This window comes from Corythoichthys intestinalis, chromosome 7, assembly GCF_030265065.1.
Source record: "Corythoichthys intestinalis isolate RoL2023-P3 chromosome 7, ASM3026506v1, whole genome shotgun sequence".
Lineage (NCBI taxonomy): Eukaryota > Metazoa > Chordata > Actinopteri > Syngnathiformes > Syngnathidae > Corythoichthys > Corythoichthys intestinalis.
In genome coordinates this window covers 36,002,586-36,026,710 of record NC_080401.1, presented here as the reverse complement: position 1 = coordinate 36,026,710, position 24,125 = coordinate 36,002,586, and the positions used below count along the sequence as shown (strand labels likewise).

General features: G+C 38.4%; 1 protein-coding gene and 2 long non-coding RNA genes across 11 annotated transcripts in view; 2 read left to right on the top strand and 1 right to left on the bottom strand.

Moving 5' to 3' along the window:
* xpr1a (xenotropic and polytropic retrovirus receptor 1a) overlaps window positions 1-24,125 on the top strand; it is a 96,048-nt gene that overhangs the window by 42,437 nt on the left and 29,486 nt on the right. The window contains exons 1-2 of one of the 4 annotated variants that reach the window (XM_057840564.1): window positions 1,934-9,651; window positions 9,765-9,871. The exons of 1 other annotated variant lie outside the window; for it this stretch is intronic. In XM_057840564.1, coding sequence (XP_057696547.1) covers window positions 9,787-9,871 — 85 coding nt within the window. In that variant the 5' untranslated portion in view covers window positions 1,934-9,651; window positions 9,765-9,786. Of the gene's footprint in view, window positions 1-1,933; window positions 9,872-24,125 lie in introns of those variants that run through there. 2 more of the 4 variants (XM_057840563.1, XM_057840561.1) reach the window with 2 other exon arrangements.
* Window positions 9,884-14,845, top strand: LOC130918664 (uncharacterized). Its single transcript, XR_009063801.1, has 2 exons — window positions 9,884-14,037; window positions 14,139-14,845. It is a non-coding gene; the product is annotated as an uncharacterized LOC130918664 (long non-coding RNA).
* LOC130918665 (uncharacterized) lies at window positions 19,185-22,364 on the bottom strand. Of its 6 annotated transcripts, XR_009063803.1 has the most exons (10): window positions 22,220-22,314; window positions 21,772-21,805; window positions 21,597-21,695; window positions 21,426-21,532; window positions 20,141-20,201; window positions 20,018-20,068; window positions 19,749-19,817; window positions 19,526-19,634; window positions 19,373-19,442; window positions 19,185-19,238 (listed from the first exon to the last, which is right to left on the bottom strand). It is a non-coding gene; the product is annotated as an uncharacterized LOC130918665 (long non-coding RNA). The 6 variants fall into 6 exon arrangements; XR_009063805.1 differs by lacking the exon at window positions 21,772-21,805 and having other exon boundaries at window positions 22,220-22,364; XR_009063806.1 differs by lacking the exon at window positions 22,220-22,314 and having other exon boundaries at window positions 20,014-20,068; window positions 21,772-22,213.

Sequence of the window (24,125 nt, the reverse complement as noted above, 5' to 3'; positions counted from 1 at the left end):
TTTACAGCTTGCAGCCCTCAAAGGGGCAAGCGACACCTAGGAAAAGTGCTCTTCATGTGAAAGACAGAAGCTCAAAGTATTGAAGGATGCAAATCATGACTATTTTAGACCTCTGATAATGGAGAAAAAGTTTAAACAAACAAAAATGACCGCGCATAGATTTAATAATATATTGGCATGAAACATTCCCTATTCACTGCGTCACGCCTTCCCGAAAGGGGCTGTCCAACACTGCGCTTCATTTATTAGCAGTCGGTAACGAGCGGCGATCTAACGCCGGATTTAGGTTGAAAAAGTACGAAAGCTGTACTATATACAGTGGGGAGAACAAGTATTTGATACACTGCTGATTTTGCTGATTTTCCCACTTGCAAGCCATGTAGTGGTCTGTAATTTGTATCATAAGTTCTCTTCAACTGTGAGGGACGGAATCTAATACAAAAATACAGAAAATCACATTGTATAATTTTTAAATAATAAATTTGTATTTAACTGCATGAAATAAGTATTTGATACATTACCAACTAGTAAATATTTCGGCTCTCAGTTCTTTTTTAAGAACCCCTCCTTTTCTCCACTCATTACCGGAAGTAACTGCACCTGTTTGAACATGTTACCTGTATAAAAGACACCTGTTCACATACTCAAACAAACAAACTCCAACCTCTCCACAATGGCCAAGACCAAAGAGCTGTGTAAGGACATCAGGGATAAAATAATAGACCTGCACAAGGCTGGGATGGGCTACAGGAAAATAAGCAAGCAGCTTGGTGAGAAGGTAACAACTGTTGGAGCGATTATTAGAAAATGGAAGAAGTTCAAGTTGACGGTCAATCTGCCTCCTTCTGGGGCTCCATGCAAGATCTGACCTCGTGGGGCACCACTGATCATGAGGAAGGTGAGGGATCAGCCCATAACTACACGGCAGGACCTGGTCAATGACCTGAAGAGAGCTGGAACCACAGTCTCGAAGAAAACCATCGGAAACGCATTACGCCGTCATGGATTAAAATCCTACAGCGCACGCAAGGTCCCGCTGCTGAAGCCAGTGCATGTCCAGACACGTCTGAAGTTTGCCACTGACCATCTGGATGATCCAGAGGAGCAATGGGAGAAGGTCATGTGGTCGGATGAGACCAAAATTGAACTTTTTGGTCTAAGCTCGGCTCGTCGTGTTTGGAGGAAAAAGAAGGATGAGTACAACCCCAAGAACACCATCCCAACCGTGAAACATGGAGGAGGAAACATCATTTTTTTGGGGCTGCTTCTCTGCCAAGGGTACAGGACGACTGCACCGTATTGAGGGGAGGATTGATGGGGCTATGTATCGCCAGATCTTGGCTGACAACCTCCTTCCTTCAGTGAGAGCCCTGAAGATGGGTCGTGGCTGGGTCTTCCAGCATGACAACGACCCAAAGCACACAGCCACGACAACTAAAGAGTGGCTCCGTAAGAAGCATCTTAAGGTCCTCGAGTGGCCTAGCCAGTCACCAGATCTGAACCCGATAGAAAATCTATGGAGGGAGCTGAAAGTCCGTGTTGCCCCGAAACCTGAAGGCTCTGGAGAAGATCTGCATGGAGGAGTGGGCCAAAGTCCCTGCTGCAGTGTGTGCAAACCTTGTCAAGGACTACAGGAAACGTTTGGTATCTGCAATAGCAAACAAAGGTTTCTGTACCAAATATTAAGTTAGATTTTTGTGATGTATCAAATACTTATTTCATGCAATTAAATGCAAATTTATTATTTAAAAATCATACAACGTGATTTTCTGTTTTTTTGTATTAGATTCCGTCCCTCACAGTTGAAGAGAACTTATGATACAAATTACAGACCTCTACATGCTTTGCAAGTGGGAAAACCAGCAAAATCGGCAGTGTATCAAATACTTGTTCTCCCCACTGTACAAAAAGGAAGGATTGTCTCAGGAGTGATTTGTTTGAGGATTCAAGGTCATTGTTATATTTATGTACCATGCATGCATTTTGAAGCATTGTGAAAAAAATCAATGGGAAAAATTAGCCGCTACAGCATTGGCATTATGCTTCGCAATATTTACGTAAAATAAATGCTACCTGCACCGTTTTATGCTTTTAACCTAGAATCAAGACTGTTTTACGTCCATATCTATAAAGAATTCAGGCATTTAAGCATTTACTTCACAAGAATTTTCAACGGAAAAAGCTCTTTGTTTACATATGGCGGCCGTTAATTTCCTTACTGACTGGCCTCATAGTTTGCAATATTTACGTAAAATAAATGCCACCTGCATCGTTTTTTTTGCTTTTAACCAGACTGTTTTACGTCCATATCTATAGAGAATTCAGGGATTTAAGCATTTATTCACAAGCATTTTCAACGGAAAAAGCTCTTTGTTTACATATGGCGGGCGCTAATTTCCTTACTCACTAGCCTCATAGTTCGCAATATTTATGTAAAATAAATGCTACCTGCACCGTTTTATGCTTTTAACCTAGAATCAAGACTGTTTTACGTCCATATCTATAAAAAAATCAGGGATTTAAGCATTTATTCACAACAATTTTCAATGGAAAATGCTCTTTATTTACATATGGCGGCCGTTAATTTCCTTACTGACTAGCCTCATAGTTCGCAATATTTACGTAAAATAAATGCTACCTGCACCGTTTCTTTGCTTTTAACTACACTGTTTTAAGTCCATATTTATAGAGGATTCAGGGATTTAAGCATTTATTCACAAGAATTTTCAATGGAAAAAGCTCTTTATTTACATATGGCGGCCGCTAATTTCCATACTGACTAGCCTCATAGTTCGCAATATTCATGTAAAATAAATGCTACCTGCGCGTTTTTTTTTTTTTTTTTTTTTTTTTTTGCTTTTACCATTTTTTTTTGCTTTTAACCAAGAATCGAGACTGTTTTACATCCATATCGATAAAGAATTCAGGGATTTAAGCATTTATTCAATACATTATGAAGTCTATGGACCGTGGATAAGAGTGAAGCCATTTTGCGACATCAGTTACACCCACACATATACTGTACACACTGATAGACTTGAACACAGGTTCATAATGAGTAGAGGTGTGCGAAATTTCCAATTCTTAGATTATTCGCGATTTGGCCGTGGAAGATTCGAGAACAATTCACAAACATCCAAATTCCAATTATGGAAATATGCCAAGTAAAGCGGAACTAAAACACAGTCAGCGCGGTCTTCAGGATGCAATGGGGAACGGACCGAGAGTAAACATCATGCTCAACTCACGCTCTGGCTCAACTCATGCCGTTAGATGAAAAAACAATAGTAACATTTTGGCTAAAATATGACTAGAATTGATATAATGTCTGCCCCCATGTCAGGCAGCCACTGCCTGGAAATATTGGCTTTTAATTACTTTTCTCTCAACTATTACACATCAGAAAAATGTTTGTCCCCCCCCCCCCCCCCCAAATTATTAAACAAGCGCATGGTAAAGGTGTCTGTCCCTTTAATACCACAGTCCATTCAGCTCTAATCACACTTTCTAAGTCTGATTGCCAACACTGGAATTTTGCACTCTCATTGGCCTATTTGCTTTGCCAGATGACTTTAAAAGGGCCTTGGTTTTTCACAGGCAGACTGAAAGAAGCAGCTTAGCTTTCTACATACAGTGTTTGTTTAGTTAGATTCAGACTTGACTTTCTGCCAGGTCTGACCACAAAATTGGGCCTTGGAGGATAAAGAAGCTTGTAGCCTAACATGTTTATATGCTATGTCTAGGTGGCACGCTTAAGTAGAGGTTTACAAATACAATTCTGCCCCAGCAGTGACCCTGTGTAAGTTTACAATGGCTTTCATCTGTTAAACATTAACAGAGCTGAACCCTGAGGCTACTGTTAGCTCTGCCAATGGCCAGACAAACACAACAGAATTCAGTTTGTCACAACAATCAAGAGCAAATAAAGATGACCACCAGAGAAAGTTGTACTTGAATTTGTGTCAAACATAGATTTAAAAAAAACACAGTTTAAGCATGGAAAATGTAATTGGGAATCAAGCTTAATTGCACACTAGAAGGTGCAATCATAAGCAGCAATCAATAGCAAGTTTTAATAGTTTAAACAACAACAGTGATATATTTAACGACAAGCAAACTTGGCTTGGTTTACATTTTTGGAGATGGTGATCACAGCGATGAGTCAGAAGATTTGACATGTTGATATGGCAGCCACAAACCTAATCTTCTCTGTCAGCCTTGGTGGAGGTTGTAATTCTTGTTTTGAAGGGCAAAATATGGCCACGTTTGCCAAAAATTTTGCAGACCTTGGAATTTTGTCTATTTTGTCACTATGTTTGAGTTTTGCTTGGTCAAGATAAGTTTTTTTACAGTCAATTCTGCGGCTGTTTAGTTGTAGAGGATTGAATACGTGACTCAAAACATATAGTATTCAGTTGAAAAACAAAACAAACCAGTCAAAGCTGTAATGACAGCATGTGTACTAGACATCTCCCGCAAGAAGAAAAAAAAAAAACATTAAATTGATTTATCACCTAGACATAATGTGTACTTATAATTTGGTCGTGAATGTATATAAATACCGTATTTTTCGGACTACAAGTCGCTCCTGAGTATAAGTCGATCCAGCCATAAAATGCCCAACGAAGAGAAAAAAAACATATACAAGTCGCACCGGAGTATAAGTCGAATTTTGGGGGGAAATTTACTTGATAAAATCCAACACATAGAACAGACATGTCATCTTGAAAGGCAATTTAATATAAAAATACAACAGAGAACAACATGCTAAATAAATATACAGTGTACAGTGCATGAACAACGAAATGGGAATATACTGTCCTACGCTACAGCTCGGTCCTGGCTGTACAGCGAACTCCCAAAAGACAATGCTGGACGTCCGTATAATTTGCTGAATCAATTTGGTCCTCGATAGAAAACAGGTTCGCATCAACGTAAATAAATGGTAATTAGGTACTATTAGTAATAAGTAACAGGTTAGCATGCGTTCGCTATCATTAACACATCGTTCAAACAACCACACAACTGGCTCTAAGTGTCCGATCGCGGGTGGAAAACACACAACAACAACAGAAAAGATGATACACGCAGGCGTTGCCTCTGCAGAGATGATTTTAAAGCATAAACAATGAAAGTAGGCTCGCAGCCGTCTATTCTCTCTCGCTGTAACTCGCCCACTCACTGACTCACTCACTCAGAGCTACGTAGCTGTCCGTCTTCTTCTGGCGTGTGAGCACTCTTCTCCACGTAAACAAGCGCGAGTGCGCCCTCACGTGGGCATGAAAGCGCCACAAACTTAATGCATCCATTTCAAGATAAAAAAGTCAATAATACAATTGAACATACACTGCCAAAGGCAGAACGCGAACGTGGCCATAGCTATAAAGAGTTATTCAGATAACTATAGCATAAGAACATGCTAACAACTTTACAAAACCATCAGTGTCACTGCAAAACACCAAAATAACATGTGAAATTATATAATAATGTGTTAATAATTCCACACATAAGTCGCTCCTGAGTATAAGTCGCACCCCCAGCCAAAATATGAAAAAAAACGCGACTTATAGTCCGAAAAATACGGTACTCTTTAGGATGCTTTTACTGACAATACCGTGCATACTGGCGCACAACTCCCCCTTAAGGCTGATACCTGTTGACGACCAGCCCTGGTGTTGCCCCATCCATCACAATAAAATCGTTTTTGTGGAGCTCAGCTCTGGGACAATTTAGGGTCCTTAAAGGACATTTCCAGCCTGTTGTAATGAATAACACATCAGCTTTGCAGAGGTTAGACAAGCCGCCAGAAAGGCCCTGTTTGTCACATCCATCATTTGCTGCTCAGCCTCAAATTGCCCCGCAAGCCCAAACCATGTGGGGGACAGGTGACATGGAAATTATGGGGGGTCGCCATGTCTGACCATATGTAAATTGTGTGGATTCTGCTCACTTCTAGAACACTAAAGGGGATTAAAACAATGTTCACCCGTTAATGGCAGATGGGATACAATATGGATGAGGGGATGGAAGTGGGGACGGGGTTGTGACAGGTTATCTTGATCCGTGGGCTTTGAGGGGTGCAACTCCCACGGGACACTTCTCCATCAGCCCACCATGCTTTTATTACAGATCTGATTAAATTCACCCACTAACTGTAATATAGCTGTTTTACAAACATACACACACATTCGAATCCATATGGACACAATCATGACTAGTAGAAGCGAAGGCAAAGCCTTATTAGAATAATTCAGGTATCACAGAAAGTGTTATCTACCTCTATACATACAGTTGTGTTCAAAATTATTCAATCCCTATCTTAGATGTGTTTTTGAAAGTTTGACATTTATTTTTCATCTTGTTGATAATCACATCAAATGATGACATGTCAAATAGACAAATACAGCTGAAAAAAAAAACAAAATACTTTTGGAATATTCCAATTTATGGCCTTTCTGTGATTACTTCTTTGACAAAATTATTCAACCCCTTAGGTACTGTATGTATAACTTTCGTACTTAGTAAAACATCCTTTGCAACAATAACATCCTTTAGACGTGAATAATAACTTGACACAAGTTTCTTGCAGTGATCCACAGGTATATTTGCCCATTCCTCATGGACAAAGGCCTTCAGTTCATTAACATTTTTAGGTTTGCGTGCTGCAACTGTCTTCTTCAAGTACCACCGGAGATTTTCAATGGGATTTAAGTGTCGTGATTGCGATGGCCACTCCAGAATCTTCCAGCACTTCTTTTGCAACCAAGATGTCTTAGATGTTGGTCCAACCTCACCCAAGCCTCAGCTTTATCAATGACGGCATTACATTTGCGTCCAAGGTCTCCTGGTATTGAACTGAATTCATAATACCTTGCACACGCTGAAGATTCCCTGTACCCAAAGAAGCAAAATAACCCCAGAGCATGGCTAACCCCCCACCGTGCTTCACAGTAGATAAGGTGTTCTTTTCTTTATAGATATCATTCTTTCTCCTCCACAAGGCCCAAAACTTCCAGTTTGGTCTCATCACTCCAGAGAGCAGTATCCCAAAACCTTTGTGATTTGTCCACATGGTTTTTGGCATACTTCTTGTGCTTTGGAGTCGGCACGGGGGTGTGCCTGGGACTTCTTGCATGGAAGCCATCATTTTGCAGTGTGCGTCCTATTGTCTGGGATGAAACCTGAATACCTTCCTATGATATGTCCTGTCATAGTTCCTCAGCTATCACTGGGGGATTTTTCTCCACCTTTCGCTTCAGGTATCGCACAGCAGTTGCAGACAGTAACCTCTTTCTGCCACGCCGAGGTAGCGTTTCCACTGTGGCTTTAGCTTTAAACTTGCGGACTATGCTCCCAATTGTGTCTCTTGAAATTTTAAAAAGAATTTTTTTAGTCCTTTTGTTATCCTTTTATATCCATATCCTTGCTTATGAAGTGAAATTACGTCCTCTCTGAACTTTTTTGACCATTCATTGGACTTCAACTCATTGTAAAGATGTCATTAACTGCCAAGAAGAGCCATGTGTCACTGTCCTTTTAAATCTGCTTAATTGCTCCTCTTTAGGGTTCCGTTCACATCTACAGATGTTTTCATCAGCTGTTTGACAACACCTGATTAAAACCTTTGTTCTTAAGAGTGGTGGACTTGGGGGGGGTTTGAAACATTTTGTCAATCAGGTAATCACAGAGAGGACATTAATTGGAATATTTCCCAAAATATTTTTGTTATTTTAGTTGTATTTGTCTATTTGACATGTCATTATTTATTGTGATTGTAAACAACATGAAAAATGAATGTCAAGATCGCCCTAGCCCTAGCTTGAACATACAATATTTGTGGTCCTTTTAGTATATTCAATTTAATCTAGTTTGAAAATGATTTGCAGATTATTGTATTCTGTTTTTATTTGTATTTTACACAGTGTCAGAACTTCATTGGAGTGGAGATTTGTCGTATTATGTTTTCTCCAATTGTTTTCTGTACCAATTTTCTGGTGACATTTTGTGACTCAAATGGTGTTGACGTCTCATTCCTTCCATTTCTTTGTTATACACACATTCAGTCAGAAAGCTGAATATTGATTTACAGACACAGAAAAGTGCTGTTGCCAGCCACGCAATACATTGAGCAAGCTTAATCAACGCTTATTGATTCCTCTTCTATAGTGATCGCTTTCTTCCACCCTGCAGTTTTGTGTTCAGCATCATGTTTCACGCTGTTGTTTTGTCACCAACACGATATGATTCAATCTCGCAGCCTTTATCAGTGAGGCTGCATCTGATGTAGCAATCAACACAAACACATTCAATCACGTTTTTATCAAAGTGTCGTGTCCAGACGCGGTAACACCTGCTCATTGCCATGCGAACATGCAGCTATGGAGTGTTGTGGCAGCGATTGGCTGTCGCAGTGGCCAGGCCAACTCCCGTAGCTCGTTGCTAATGGCTACGGTGAACGAGGGGGGTGGCGGGTGTCGATAATGACAATGTCACTCCTGGCCAACAGGCCCGCTAAAAAGAGGACGGGCCTAACACACATACGCTCACTCACGCATACATGTGTTTCAGTGCACACTCTTACATACACAATCGTTTTTGCAGAAGCTAGAGCAGAGCAATTTTCTTCCTACCAGGTGGTTGTCTGTTATTATAGCTGTCAAAAAGCAGGAAGGTGCATTTGTGATTTTCTTTTTTTGAAGAGCAGATTTTCTCTTTCAGTCGGTGAACCGTATTCTCATTATTTCCTTTAAATATTCATTTTCATTCCCGAAGGCAGTGAGGGCACACTTTTCTTACGCTTTTTGCTGCCTTTGTTGACACACATACGGCAATTCTCATTAGATTTTATCAGATTCATCCCATCTCTGATACATACTTGTAGAGGCTGCACTGTCCCCTTTTCATTAAGTCTCATCCAGTGTTTAATGGGAACCAATTACCAGACACTTAATATCCTTTTGCCATTCATCAGGTTTGTCAAATTGCTTCATAAACACACACCAATTCAGAACAAGAATATGTGATTTTTAGGGTAACTGCGGTTTTTTTTTTGTTGGTCCATTATTTAATATTTTTTGTGGGTCTGAGTTGAAAATCAGTTGGAGTGATTTCAAACATATTTGTGGGTGTTGAATTTGCTATTGGAAATTAATGGGGATGGTTTGTCAAATTTTGGTGCGATTGTTTATTTTTGGGTTTGCTCTGCTTTTGACTTGACTAGACTTAGCTAAATACATTTTGAATTTTCAGTTTTGTTTTTGGGAAAAAAAACGCGTTTTGGGGCGAACCATGACTTCTTAGCGGTCGTAGTCTTAATTGGTCAAAGCATGTGGGCTGAACTGCTAGTTTGGTGTAAATTAATATTAATTCACCTGCCAGTTGACAAATCAAGACTGCTCCATTTTCACTATTCTTGTTGATGATCAGAGCAAACAGAGATGATGCAAAGCTGTGCAAAGTCAACAGCACAGCCTCGTCTCTTGTGTACTTGTTCAAACATTTTTTAATGGATGCCATGAGGCACAGTGTGCGGTTGTGGAGTTACAGAGAGGCAAGCAGTGTTTCTACCATCTTTTAGGCTTGTAAAAGACTCAAATAAGATGACTGCATACATTAAGAATGCCAAAATACACCTATTGGCTTCAACATTAGGTAAGGCATGTGCATTCAGGCTAAGTAGGGGTCTCATTTCTACCCGTGCAACGCAGGTGACCTTGTGTCTTGCGACCTTGACGACTTCATCTGTGGCCTCTTGGCACCAACAGGCTCCTACTATTTTCCGTGTGAATGCGGCACGGTGCCCTCACCACTTCCACTTGGTCGCGTGTGGATCTTTTTAACAACCTCACTGGAGCGGAAAACACTTGGAGAGGTGAGAGAGAAAGATAAAGGCAAATATGTAGCTGGAGACGCTAAAGTTAGCAAAAAAACAACAGGGTTACTCGGCGCAGAAATGTTATATGAAGCTTTTGGTATAACTTACTGTAAGGGGAAAATTAATATTAGTCATGTTTGAAGAGAGACCAGAACATTAACATTTTTGTTTTCATAATGAGGTATGACCATATGAACTAGCATGCTATAGTTAGCTAAAAACAACAGAATTATTCAGTGCAGAAATGAGACATGCAGCGCTTGATATGTGCTTCCTGGACATGGGGAAGGTTATTATCAGTCATGTTTGAAGAGAAAACTGAGCATAAACATTATCGCTGTCTAAATGAGGTGTGACCATATAGATCAGCATGGCTAATGAAAGAACTCACTATGTTGGATTCCTTCTTATTTGTTCTCCTCCACATGAAGCAGGTGACACTGTTCTTCCTAACTTAGTTGTGGTACCCTTTGACATATAATACAAAAGGTGTATCTTATATAAATGCAGTGAATTTACAACGTCCTTGACGATGACCTCCTAGTTCTCTTTTTCCCTCACAAGCAAGCCTCTTCTCCCTCCCTACTGTACTCGCAGCTCAGCGCTATTTCTTCCTCTATGTATCCATTAATTGAGTAATTTGATTTCCTTTCCCGTAAGCGTAATTTTTTCAGCTCGGTGAACCAGTGCATAATTAGCTGAGAACAACCTGCTGTGTGGCCTCTTAAGAGGTCTGTTTCGCCATATTGTCGCATGCAGTCGCATAGCAGAACCGCGTATATACTGTATAGATACACTCAGTGGAGTCAACAGTGTTTGTGCACTATTGGGATCTGAAGTATAGGATAGCCCTAGCCCCCCTAAAATCAGGCCTGGTCCCTTTTAGATGGAATTTTCTTAAATGAAGGTTCGATGAGAGATCTGTCATTCCTGAGTTTGCCCACTGTGACATTGGTGCTTATCTTCTTCACTCACTTGCGTTTTTTTTTTTTTTGGGGGGGGATGTCGTCACAGGGATTTACTCTCTTTTATTTATTTAAGCCATGCAGCTCTGTGAAGGAATGTGATGTTGCTCTAAATATTCCATGAAAATACTTCTGTAGCGGTAATAGGAATATTAGTCATGAACCACTGACAGTACAACTAGAAACTAACATGCAGATTTTTTTTTTCTGAGAAAGTTTGTCTGATTCTAGAAAGAAAAATGTGTCACAACTGGACATTGACATGAACGCAACGGATTTCTGTTATGTTAAACTCCTTTATGCTTGAGTCCACGCCCACTTAACCCTTAATAGGGCACACAATTAACTCATTGGCTGCCATTGACGGTGCCAAACGGCCGATCAATCTCGACTGGGAGAGTTTGGCACCGACAGATCACTGCCAGCCCTACCAGTAAAAATGGATTGGACATCTAGCGCTGTCAATGGCACTGAAAGATAAGCATTCACAGCCAGGATTCCCAGTTTAAATTGATTGAACCTCTATCGTTGTCAATGGCAAGCAATTAGGTAAATTCTTTTTTTTTTTTTTTTTTTGTTCCTGTTGTTTTTAATCAACTAATGAGTTCTGTATTATTAGTTTTATTATTATTTTTTGTGTTTTTATTGGCATTTCATTAATAAATAATTGTATCTATGTACAGAAAATGCATAGAATAACTCGATAATGATTGGTTAAAAAGGAGAAAAAAATATATCTATAAATATACATATATATACATATATACATATATATATATATATATATATATATGTATATATGACGGAAAACACAGACAAGGCTTAAAACCCAGTTTCTGCTCTTGCACCCCTCTTTAAAATAAACTGCTGTATTTTAAGCCAAAAGAACTGTTGTGCTTGATAGAACAATATGTCTATATGCTGCCATAGCAGATTCATTGCGCACTAAGCCTCCGAACTATTTTTTGATTTGTCCGTTTTACTCCGAAAACCCCCGTTTACAGACGTCGCGCAACCGCTTTTGTTTCAACCTAGCCATAAAAAGAAGGTAAGTAATCATATTTATTATTCAAAATGTCTGTCATTTTAACTTAGAATCATTAATTGATATCTACATTTTATTTTAGAAACAAAAAAGCCACGTGTTCTACAAAGGGTTAACCCTCTTTTAAACATGCTGACTTAAACCACTCATCGATTGTACATCCCGCAGCCTCATCGATCTTGTTCATGCGGGATTATTGCATGTAAGCAGAAAAAAATGCTTTGTTAGAATATACACACAAAAAGGAGAAAGAAAAATGTCCCTCGACAAACAAGACCTACTTCACTCTTCAATTTAGTCTTGACAACATAAACTCATCAATACACTTCCTCAATTTTCAGTCTATCAATTCACAGTTTGCTGGTTGATATTCAGGGCCTGCTGACCTTGCAGTCTGCCGCTTTAAAAAGTACACAAAAAGAAGAACTGGTGATGTGCCTGCCTGCGGTTGAGCCTGGCTGCCAGTGAGTGTGCATTCTGAATGTTCACCTGGCCTGCATCACAGACAAGATTTGGAAATTTAATTGTGGCTGCAGGGCACAATGGGAATACTTTGTTTTAAAAAAAAAAAAAAAAAAAAAGATGAGACGGAAGAATAAAGGTACGGGTGTATGTGGTGGGCTTTGTGTTGCATTTGTTTCTTTCTAATGTTGGGCGCTAAGTTAACCCTTGTGCAGTATTGCGCCAAATCCTGGCGTTTTGCTTTGTTACTCATCATATTATCATATATAAAGCATATCAAAAAATAAGCTAGAGGGCTGAAAATTGTCAAAAAATGTCAAAACATGTTTACCTTCAAAATGGCACCATCCACAATTTCAAAATTGGTATTGTCATTATTATATGTGGGAGGCCTACTTTTTTGTGACGCAGAGAGTATTACGCCAACTTTCGTCCCCATTGACTCCCATTATAAATCCCAATTTCTCATGTTTTTTGATGCACTGCCACCTGGTGTGTGAAAGTGCATTTCCCACGATTACACAATTTATGGCTTCAGCGGGGTGTCAACTGACACGAGATTGTAACGGATCCTGGATGAATATCTTAAAAACAAAAAATCCAGCAGGGGACACTAGACTATTATTTATCATTTTTCTTGATTGATCCCTCATTGTCAAACGCATTTACTTACTACCAAAAAAAGAAGTTTTCATGTTGAGCTTTGATCGAACGGGCCAGTGTGTGGACTCACGAACACTTGTGTGTGAGTGGGTGTGTGCACGCGCGTGTGAGGGTGGGGGTGTGCACGCGCGTATGTGGGTATGTGTGTGTGTGTGCGCGCGCACTTTGCCTGTTCAATGGGACAGTATGAGTTGACTTTTGTGACGTTTGACTTTATGACGCGACTGTGGGAGAAATCGTGTGCGTTTGTACATGCACGCGCACTCTCACGTCGCCGAGCGTGTGCGTATGTGTGTGCTTGTACTTTTGCGTGCAGAGGTCTGCAGAAGGCGGCTTTGAATGCACTTCAAAGCACCTTGTCTGCAGGGCGCAAAAAGGTGTTTGATGTGACACATTTTGAGAATTCAAAATGCAGTTGTTTATTGAATCTCAACTCTTATTGGTAGAATGTTTTACTTTTTCCTCCTCCCATTGGCTCAGTGAATGGTCACGTTTGTAAACAACTTTATATGGGGTCCAACGGCTCAAAGGCCATTTTACTCCCTGTGACTGCTGGTGAGCAGAGATGGCGAGAATATTTTTTCTTGAGGAGGCAAGAAAAATGGTGTTGGAGGAGGAATGTCCCACAGACTCAATGGATGAAAAGGATGATGTGTCACAAGACTATGATGAAGATTTTGAGCCACTTGTAGGAGAGGAGGAAGAGGATGATGATTAGGATTTTGAGGAGGTTACAGCAGAAGCAGCAGAGGAGCAACAACAACAGAATCAGGTCAGCACTCCATGGCTTGCCAAAAACCAAGAAATTGTGTGGTCCTCTACAAATGAAGTTTCGAGGCACTTCAACCTGCCCCCTATTCTATTGCCTGGCCCAACGCTTTTTGCAATTGCCAGGATCAGTAGCCCCGAGACTACTGTCAATCTGTTTTGCCCGGACGACATTATCCAGCAGATTGTCTAAAAAAAAAAAGCCCAAGATTATTTTGGACTACGATCTGTGTAAAGCGGCAGTCGATCACTTGGACCAGGTAAGCATATGTTATGTCTTTTTCAAAACTTTGCATCAAAGCTCTCTGGTCATCTGACATCATCTGATGTGTTTTTTTGTGTGTGTGTGTGTTATTTGCAGGCATCTGCCACATATTCTTGCTGCTGGAGGACATTACGATGGCCAATGTCCATATCATATCATATGCTGGATCTGTCTCTCTTCAATGCATTCACCCTCTTTACTCAGGTGGACCCCGCAGTGGTGGCCACGCCACAAAGCCAGAAATGTGGGCAATGTGGCCTTTGCATTAACCGACTACGGGCATCAAACATTAGCTGCAAATGTGGCATTTTCTTTAGCCAAAAACATGGCCAAAAAGTGTGCAAATTGTTTTTTTTTTTAAAAAAAAGCTCACTGGTTGTTTGTTGTTCTAGTTGAGTTGTTTGTTGTTCTAGTGCAGTAGTTTGTTGTTGTGCGTTTGAGTTATATAGATTCTGTTAATTCAAAATTCTTCTAGTTGTTGTGACTTGTTGACTGTTATTCTGATGCCAGTGAATATTTTTAGTGGTTGAAGGTAAAAAAAAAACAATATTCAGAAATGACTTAGTTGTCACACTTCCAAGAGTGACTTTTGGCTCCAATACTGCAAGAGGGGTAAACATTTTCCATTTCATTTTCAGATGTCACAAGTAAAAAAATATTCAGAAATGACTTAGTTACACACCCTCAAGAGGGCGCAAGGCTTCATCCCCAATACTGCGAGAGGGGTAAAAATTTTGAAATTGCCATTGTCTAAAAATGTTGAGTTCCTCAAATAAATTTTGATGTTATAATTTATTAACATATTCAAAGCTCTAATGACCTGATATCAAATATTCCTACTTGGATTTGTTTTTATATATTACATACAACATTGTTAGTTTTGTTCATAGCACACTATTGCTTTTATTGTCCATAGAGGGCATTCAGAATAAATAAATATATTAAAACTATATATGTATGGATAGGTCTGATGCTAGTGAACATTTTGAGATGTCGCAAGTAAAAAAATATTTAGAAATGACTTGGTTATTACACCCTCAAGAGGGCGCCAGACTTCATCCCCAATACTGCGAGAGGGGTAAAAATGTTAAAATTGCCATTATAAAAAAATGTTGAGTTTCAAAAAAAATTTGATGTTATAACTTATGAACATATTCAAGCCTCTAATTATCTGATATCAAATATTCCTACTTGGATGTGTTTTTATATATTACATACAACATCGTTAGTTTTGTTCATAGCACACTATTGCTTTTATTGTCCACAGAGGGCATTCAGAATAAATAAATAAATAAAAACTATACACGTATGGATAGGTCTGATGCTAGTGAACATTTTGAGATGTTGCAAGTAAAAAAATATTTAGAAATGACTTAGTTATCACACCCTCAAGAGGGCGCCAGACTTCATCCCCAATACTGCGAGAGGGGTAAAAATTTTGAAATTGCCATAGTAAAAAAATTTTGAGTTCCCCCAAAAAAATGATGTTATAATTTATGAACATATTCAAGCCTCTAATGACCTGATATCAAATATTCCTACTTGGATTTGTTTTTATATATTACATACAACATTGTTAGTTTTGTTCATAGCACACTATTGCTTTTATTGTCCATAGAGGGCATCCAAAATAAATAAATAAATAAAAACTATATACGTATGGATAGGTCTGATGCTAGTGAACATTTTGAGATGTCGCAAGTAAAAAAATATTCAGAAATGACTTAGTTATCACACCCTCAAGAGGGCGCCAGACTTCATCCCCAATACTGCGAGAGGGGTAAAAATGTTAAAATTGCCATTATAAAAAAATGTTGAGTTCCAAAAAAAAATTGATGTTATAATTTATGAACATATTCAAGCCTCTAATTATCTGATATCAAATATTCCTACTTGGATGTGTTTTTATATATTACATACAACATTGTTAGTTTTGTTCATAGCACACTATTGCTTTTATTGTCCATAGAGGGCATCCAAAATAAATAAATAAATAAAAACTATATACGTATGGATAGGTCTGATGCTAATGAACATTTTGAGATGTCGCAAGTAAAAAAATATTTAGAAATGACTTAGTTATCACACCCTCAAGAGGGCGCCAGACTTCATCCCCAATACTGCGAGAGGGGTAAAAATTTTGAAATTGCCATTGTAAAAAAATTTTGAGTTCCCCAAAAAATTTGATGTTATAATTTATGAACATATTCAAGCCTCTAATGACCTGATATCAAATATTCCTACTTGGATTTGTTTTTATATATTACATACAACATTGTTAGTTTTGTTCATAGCACACTATTGCTTTTATTGTCCATAGAGGGCATCCAAAATAAATAAATAAATAAAAACTATATACGTATGGATAGGTCTGATGCTAGTGAACATTTTGAGACGTCGCAAGTAAAAAAATATTCAGAAATGACTTTGTTATCACTCCCTCAAGAGGGCGCCAGACTTCATCCCCAATACTGCGAGAGGTATAAAAAAAATATACTGCACAAGGGTTAAATATATTTTCATATATTATGCAGTCAGTAGGTTAATATTAGACTAGTGAGAAGTCAGTCCTACTTTTGTTGTAGCACAGTTATCTTTTGCTTGTGCATGTGCAGGTAGGGGAGAGATTAGCCATGGCAATCATAATGGAATGGCCTCTTTTGCCACAGTACAGTGTTGCTATCATGACTCAGAGAGATGTCGTAAAATTCACTAAATGGAGGTGAAACGTACAGTACAATTTGTGAATACGCCTTTTTTATTTTGTAGATTGAGATAGGATGAATGTAGTGCTGTCAATGCGGAATGACAAATAGTGTCTTATTTACGAGCACGGAATACAAACTATTGTCATTTTGTATTTTCTATTGACAATATGTGAATCTCTGTGTTATTTGAAAGATCATCAAAACTACCTCTGCATAACGACTAGTGGAAGAAATCTATTTTAATTTAAATGCAAATTATTTTATTTTCCAGAATGTTCCCAATGTGCCTCAAAATGAGTGTGTGACTAAATCATTTCACAGTTGTGAGTTTAGTATCTCTATGAAAGGATTTATTTGCTGGTGAGTTGGGGTCATATGGTAGAATTCCTGTATGGAAATATAAGAACCTGGGGGTAAAGTGAATGCATGTATGTGTGCGTTTTGAGGGAGGAGTGGGGGGTAGTTTGGTTCAGGGGAAGCTGTCTCATCATTTATTTATACAATCTACAGAAGACGGGGTGAACGGCCAAGGGGGAGGTAGAGGAGGGCCGATGCCGTCTACAACTGGCCTGCTTTGGGAATACTGTAGGTCAAGTCAAGAGTTGTTTTTCTGGCTGCCAGCACAATTCTTTGTGTCTGTGTGCTGCATCAGCCTGCATGTTGCAATCAGCTGCTTTTCCTGCGATATTATTCATATGGATGGTTTCTCAATTACCATCTGATTTTAAAAAAAAAAGTTTATTTAAATAAATATTTAAATTTATTTATTTAATTAACCGTGAAAAATGAAGGATCTCTATATATTAATACATCTCTTCCAAAATCATCTGAATACTAAATGTGGTGGTTCTCCTATTTTACCACTTCAAAAATACTCTGGTCTTCAAGTACCATAGTAGGCCCAAGTATTCATTAAAAAACGAGATTTTATTTCCTATAAAGCATCATAATTACCTTCTCTAGTCTCTAAGGGTGTGTATTGCCTAATATCTGGCGATATGATTCATATCACGATTCACAGGTAATGATTCGATTTGATCCCGATTAATCCTGATACTACACTTTCAGACGATTATTGTGATATTTGTATATCACTTTAGAAAAAAACAAATCAAAATGGACATAAAAGTACATTTATATAAATTCATTCCTGAAACAGCATCCGGCACTCAAGTGAGTGAACATGTTTTTGTTTTATGTTTGAACAACATATGGCTTTCATTATAACATTTTCTCTTTTTTCGTGCAAACCTGGTTAAATGCAGAATTCTTGTCAGTTGTCTAGGCGTGGCAAGAGAGTCTGGCTGCAGCCCGCCTCTCTCAGTACCCTGCGCCGCTCGTCTCAGTACCCATCCCGCAGACAGGAAGTGACGCAATATCGCAGCTCTCAGACCGGAAATGACAACATGAAGCTGCGCTCGAGCTCCGAGCTTCCGGTTTTATCGTAATAGTTAGCGTCCATTCGAACGTAAATACTAGTTTATTTTCTTTTCGCACGTCTTTTATTTTCGGTTTCAGCATCACTCATTATTATTTAAATAATAATTTATTTATATGCTCCTTAAATTGATTTGGTGAAATCGGGAGATTAACTCTTTAAGCGCGGTCAGTTTGTTAAAGCCTGCTGATTTTACCAAAATGAAAAACACGGTTACAGTACATCAAAATTAAAATACACACTACTGCAATAAAGGTTTAATTAGTGACTGAAAGATCGCCTGTGACCTATCACAGTGTGTACTTTAGTTTGTCAATTGTAAAATATACTCCAATTGAGAATAATTACAAAATTGCTGTCATCCTTACATTTTTATGAACGGACACATTAATATAGCTTCATTACAATTTAATGTATCAAAAACGTAATATTCTCTCAATGTTGCAACCAAACCAATTTTGTCTTTCATTTTGCTACTTAAATTCATTCATGTGGGTGAAGATCCTAATTAACTAATTCAGAAACTATAATAAACTTTCTGCTCCAGGAAAGGCACCTTTATTTCAAACAGAAATGACAAAAGTTGTCATGTGTTAGTTGTTTTTTTTCTTTTATCCCAGACAATAGTTGTAGGTTGTTTTAATTACCTGACATTTTTCGGCAAGCACTCCCGCCTTCATCACAGGTAATTAAAACTACCTACAACTAACATCTGGGATAAAAGAAAAAAAAAACAACTAATTCATAAGTGTAGAAAAATGAACTCAATACAACCAGTTCTGATGTGGTAAACTTTATTTTTTTAGTTTTATTATTTTTTATTATTATTGAGAAAATAGATATTTTCTTTAGTCAACAATCTCCTCAAAAAAGGTAAATCCATCTTCCAGATGGTTGAAACAGAACTTGAATGGCTCCAAGACATTGTAGTTCGTGATCATCCTCCTCCATCTGCAGGATGCTTGGGAACTCCTACTGCATTGATTTTTTTTTTTCCCCCTAGCCCTGTCCGAGGCTTTTGTGCTGTCTTGCACAATCCTTTTACCAAAACTGTTCATTGGAAAAGAGAAAGAAAAGAGCTATTTGAATATTACATAAGTAAAATAAAAATGATGCTTTGTTAATTTTATACTTGATTTTTCTTTTCATGCATTGCATTAAACTAGGTATATAAACAATCTTACCATTTTTTCCCGCCATATCTTTTTGGAGTGGGCCACCACGAACTTGAAGGAGCTGTGGTTGCACCTCTTCCTAAAAATAAATCAGTGAATAAAGGGGGGCATGTTCAAAAGTGCGTCAGAGTAATGGACACTAAAAAGTCTTTAAAAGCTGACCTCAGCAATTATATTCAAATTTCACTTCTGTAACTGATAGACTGGTGGCACTTCACCCTGCAGTAATGCTTTTGCCTCATCTGTCCAATGGGCTAACTCTTTCCTGTGGCTCACATAAGTTGAAAAAATACAAAAATAAGTATTCCACATTTTCCAACAAAGAATTAAGGTGCTGTGCACCTACTTTCCTATGAATGCCATATCAACAGTTTCAAAGACTTACCATGCACCCAAGTTTGAAATTGTCCGCTAGCAATATACACCACCACTTCCTCAGAGTTGGCATATCAGTCTAACAAAAATTAAAAACAAGTGTAAATAAAGAATAACGACAAGGATATTTTGTAGCCCAATTTGAATGATTCGGTGAACTTCATTTTACAATGGTTAAACTCAAAGAGAGCATCCAGAACAGTGCAAAGAGCATACTACAAATGGATAAATGAATACAAATATCACAGAGGACAAAATTGGACAGTTAAACTCACCTACCATCAACATGAAGATGCCACAGTCCTTCCCCTATGGCTGTCCCGGAAAACCCTAACGTAAGAATTTAACCGAGTCACTTCCTTCAAGTTTTGAATCAATGAATATACACACTTTTACAAATACCTCTATTTCACTTCCAATCCTCTCTTTCCATGTCCCCCTGTTGATTGACTGTCAACGTTTTCTGCAATTGAAAATATAGGTTCATATTAAATACAGTAGTTAAACAATTACAAACGTGTTTCCATGCATAAGAACACCAACCAGTCAGGTTTAAATGATTCATGCAAACAAAACAAGGGCGTAGGTTTGCATAGGGACGGTAGGGACATAACACGACCAACTTTTCAGGATGCTAAACTTGTCCCCACCAACTTTTGAGCAACCTTACTTGTATTATATTCGTCCCTACCAATGTTGAGACCGGGCCAACGCCCTTGAAACAAAACATTCGCAATTTTAGAGTGGCATTTTAGAAATTTGCTTCAAATGATTGGATGAATCATCTGGAGTGCAATTCTGCTTTAATTGAAGGGGCAACATAAAAGGATCGACTGGAACATACCTTCAAAACCAAACAAGGCTATTCTGGATCATCATGGAAATGCCATGCCAATATGAATGGATACTGAATTTCATTAGAGATAACAATAGTTCCCTGATCTCACGATTGGATCTGTTTTTCTTCCCACAAATAATTGGAATTTGGATCATTTAATTTGTTATGATTTGACTGTTCTTTGAAAATGAACCAATGCTCCAAGTTGTAGTTGTTACTAATCAGCCTTACAGGCAAATGCATGTGTGGGTCACATCCTGTAGGCTTTCACCATGTTGCAACAACATAGGGGTCAGCCACAAATATGGTCCTTCCCTGAAAAATACATAATCTATACACACGGACATATGTTATATAAATACAAACGTACGCAGACACCTACACGAGCCCATACAAGCATTCTGTAGGCTACATAGTTAAAATACCCTACACACGCCAAAAAATACTTTTTTATACCTTTGAATGAGCTACTTGTTAGACAAGTTATAAATATGCATTTCATATCTGCAAAAAACAAACACAAAAAGTTACATTTTACTTAATTGTACAAGTGACATTATGTTCTTTAGAGAAACTAAATCCTCAAAATTCACAGTTGATTCCATTTCATTGTTCAGGCCAACGTTCCAAAAGTCAGCACGTGTCAATCAAACTTTCTTTTTTTAGACAATCAACACCATTTCTGGCCTCTTTATATTCAAGATTTGCATAAGCTAATGAGAATGTTGATTGGTTAAATAAACAAAGAGTAAATAATCAATTATGTCCAATTGTTAACTAATATAAGGAATAATAAGCCTATCCAGATTTCCACTGAGCACAACATTTGTCTCAGACATAAAAACATACCAGCCGTTCCTGGGCAGGATGAGTTTGAACCGTCCACGAAGCTCAGCATGGTCTTATATTGTCACCATTGGTCCTGTCTGCACAGTGGGTTTTACAGTGTTCGATGTCTATCAAAAAAAAGTGTTCAGCACAGTCCAAAATCTAAAGTACATTACTACTTATGCTACTTACTTCCATTTGGATCTGTGTGACATCCCTGTATCTGCATGGGAAGACTACCATTTGGGGGTCGTGATTTAGTTTCTTCCCAATGGGGTGGTGATCAAGGAGCTAGTAAAAAAAAAAATAATAATAATGAAAAAATATATAGCTAAGCAGAGTAACAATATCAAGAAAAAATTACAACCTTGTCCTATTTGGATCATGTGACAACATTCAAACTACAAAGGACCAGACAAAACAAATGAAGGCAAAACAACAATACCATACAACAACAAAAACAGCGAGCTGCGAATTGCAGGCATGTACATAATGAAAAATAAGAGTGCAATATAATGAAAACTACACAAAGAAGACTGTTCATTGAGGGGGGAAAAATGTAAAAAGCATTAGCAGCATTAGCCAATTCGCTGCTGAATTCATCAGTACGTATTAAACAATATAAGTAGAGCAAAGTCACATGCAGTTAGTAAAGGAAGACATTATTTAAATTACATTAAGAATACTAGATATAAGTACGGTCTTTTCAACTCAAAATAAACACTTCATATTTTCACCGCAAGTGTTGTTTAACTATTTAACATTTTTAAACATGCATACGCTTTTAAAAACTTTTATTCAGTGCGGCCACTTACCGTGTTTTCTTCGCGAGAGGTGAAATAACGTAACTTGTTTTCGTCGCAAGGGTTGACGACATTTCCGGTCTGAGGGGATTGAGAGCTGCGGTATTGCGTCATTTCCTGTCTGCGGGATGGGTACTGAGAAGAGCGGCGCAGGGTACTGAGAGAGGCGGGCTGCAGCCAGACTCCTCTCAGGCGTGGGGGCATGGAGGACCCAAACGCAGGGAAACAAATGCAGAGCAAGGCACGGTGGCGGCAAACCCTAAAAATGTTTTAATAATAACTAACAAAAACACCAAGTACAACAAAAAACACGAAACGAAATTTGAGGATCAAAACTTACTCATTCTAATCAAATCAGAAGAACAGGAACAAAAGGGCTTGGACCAGATATTGACATAGAATAGTCAATGACCGAACAAGAACAGACAGCACATGGGGAACTTAAATACAGACATTGGGTAATGAGACAATGAGGCCCAGGTGGGTGGTACAAGAGGCAGTGGACTGGTCAACACACAAGGAGCAGGCCACAACAGGTGAAGTCAATGGATAATCACATGACAAGACACACTCGGGCACAAACCTAACACAACTCAAGGCATGACAATTCTAAATATGAAAAAAAATAAATAAATAAAATAAAAATAAAATATCTTAATGGCTATATAGCATGTTCATAAGCATCCAGGTGTACCAACAACCACAGAGATGTCTTGCAATGTGCGCACGCAGGTTCTTGCTGTTTCCGCAGTATTTCACTTTTGTATTGCATGGCTTGCATATGACGTGGCTGTTGTCGTACTCAATGCCTCCTTTTTTGCAGTAAAAGCCAAAATGAGCAAACAGTTTGCTGAAGACATGTCAACAAAGCACATGGATTAATGGAACCATGTCCTATAGTCTGATGAGACGGGCGGGCTTTCTGGTGTACCGTCTTCAGAAGAGGCTTCCTCCTGTGGTGACAGCCATGCACACCAATTTGATATAGAGTGTGTCTTATGGTTTGAGCACTAACAGGCTGACACCTCTTCAATCTCTACAGCAATGCTGACAGCACTCCTGTAATAAGCCACATGACATTTTGGAGGGAAAATGACAAGCAGTGCTCAATTTGGACAGTTTGGGATGTACGTAGTTTCTAAGGGGTGTACTCACTTTTGTTGACGGGGTTTAGATATAAATGGCTATATTTTGAAGGGAAAATAAATTAACTCTATTATATAGGCTGCACACAGACTACTTTTCATTGTGTCAAAGTGTCATTTTGTCAGTGTTGTCCCATGAAAAGATATACTTAAATATCTGCAGAAATGCGAGGGGTGTACTCATTTTTGTGATACACTGTAACTACACACCACAAATATATGGTGCATTAGAAAAAAAAAACAAGCAATTAGTTACAACTAAAAAATATTGTGGGAAACACATAGCCACTACAATTGTGTTAGCGACTAACAAAAGCAATTAATACATAATTATCAAAATTATTTTACAAAATGCCACGACAAGGCATGGTGGGAATTCCAGTGTCAGTTCCTGAATTACTGTGTAAATGCACTCAGTTTATCTAAATGGCAAACAAAAACAAGGTGCTATTTTCTTAAAATATGTATTATCACCAGTCACCACAACATTCTGAACGTATTTTGTCATATTGTCCTTTTGGTAGAGAAGCAATTCTTGAATACTATTTTCACCGAAATGAACGCAAACTAAATATGTATGCACCATTGTTGAGGGTTTATTATTATCATAATAATAATGAAATTGCTATTATTTATCTGGGGCTTGAGTTGATCCAGGTTAGGACTATGCCACGCATACCTACACAAGAGCACAGGTCAGTCCACAGGTAGTAATAGGTAAAGACAAAGTGATTATGGCTGTCATATGGATTGCTCGCGCTAATGTTCTCTCC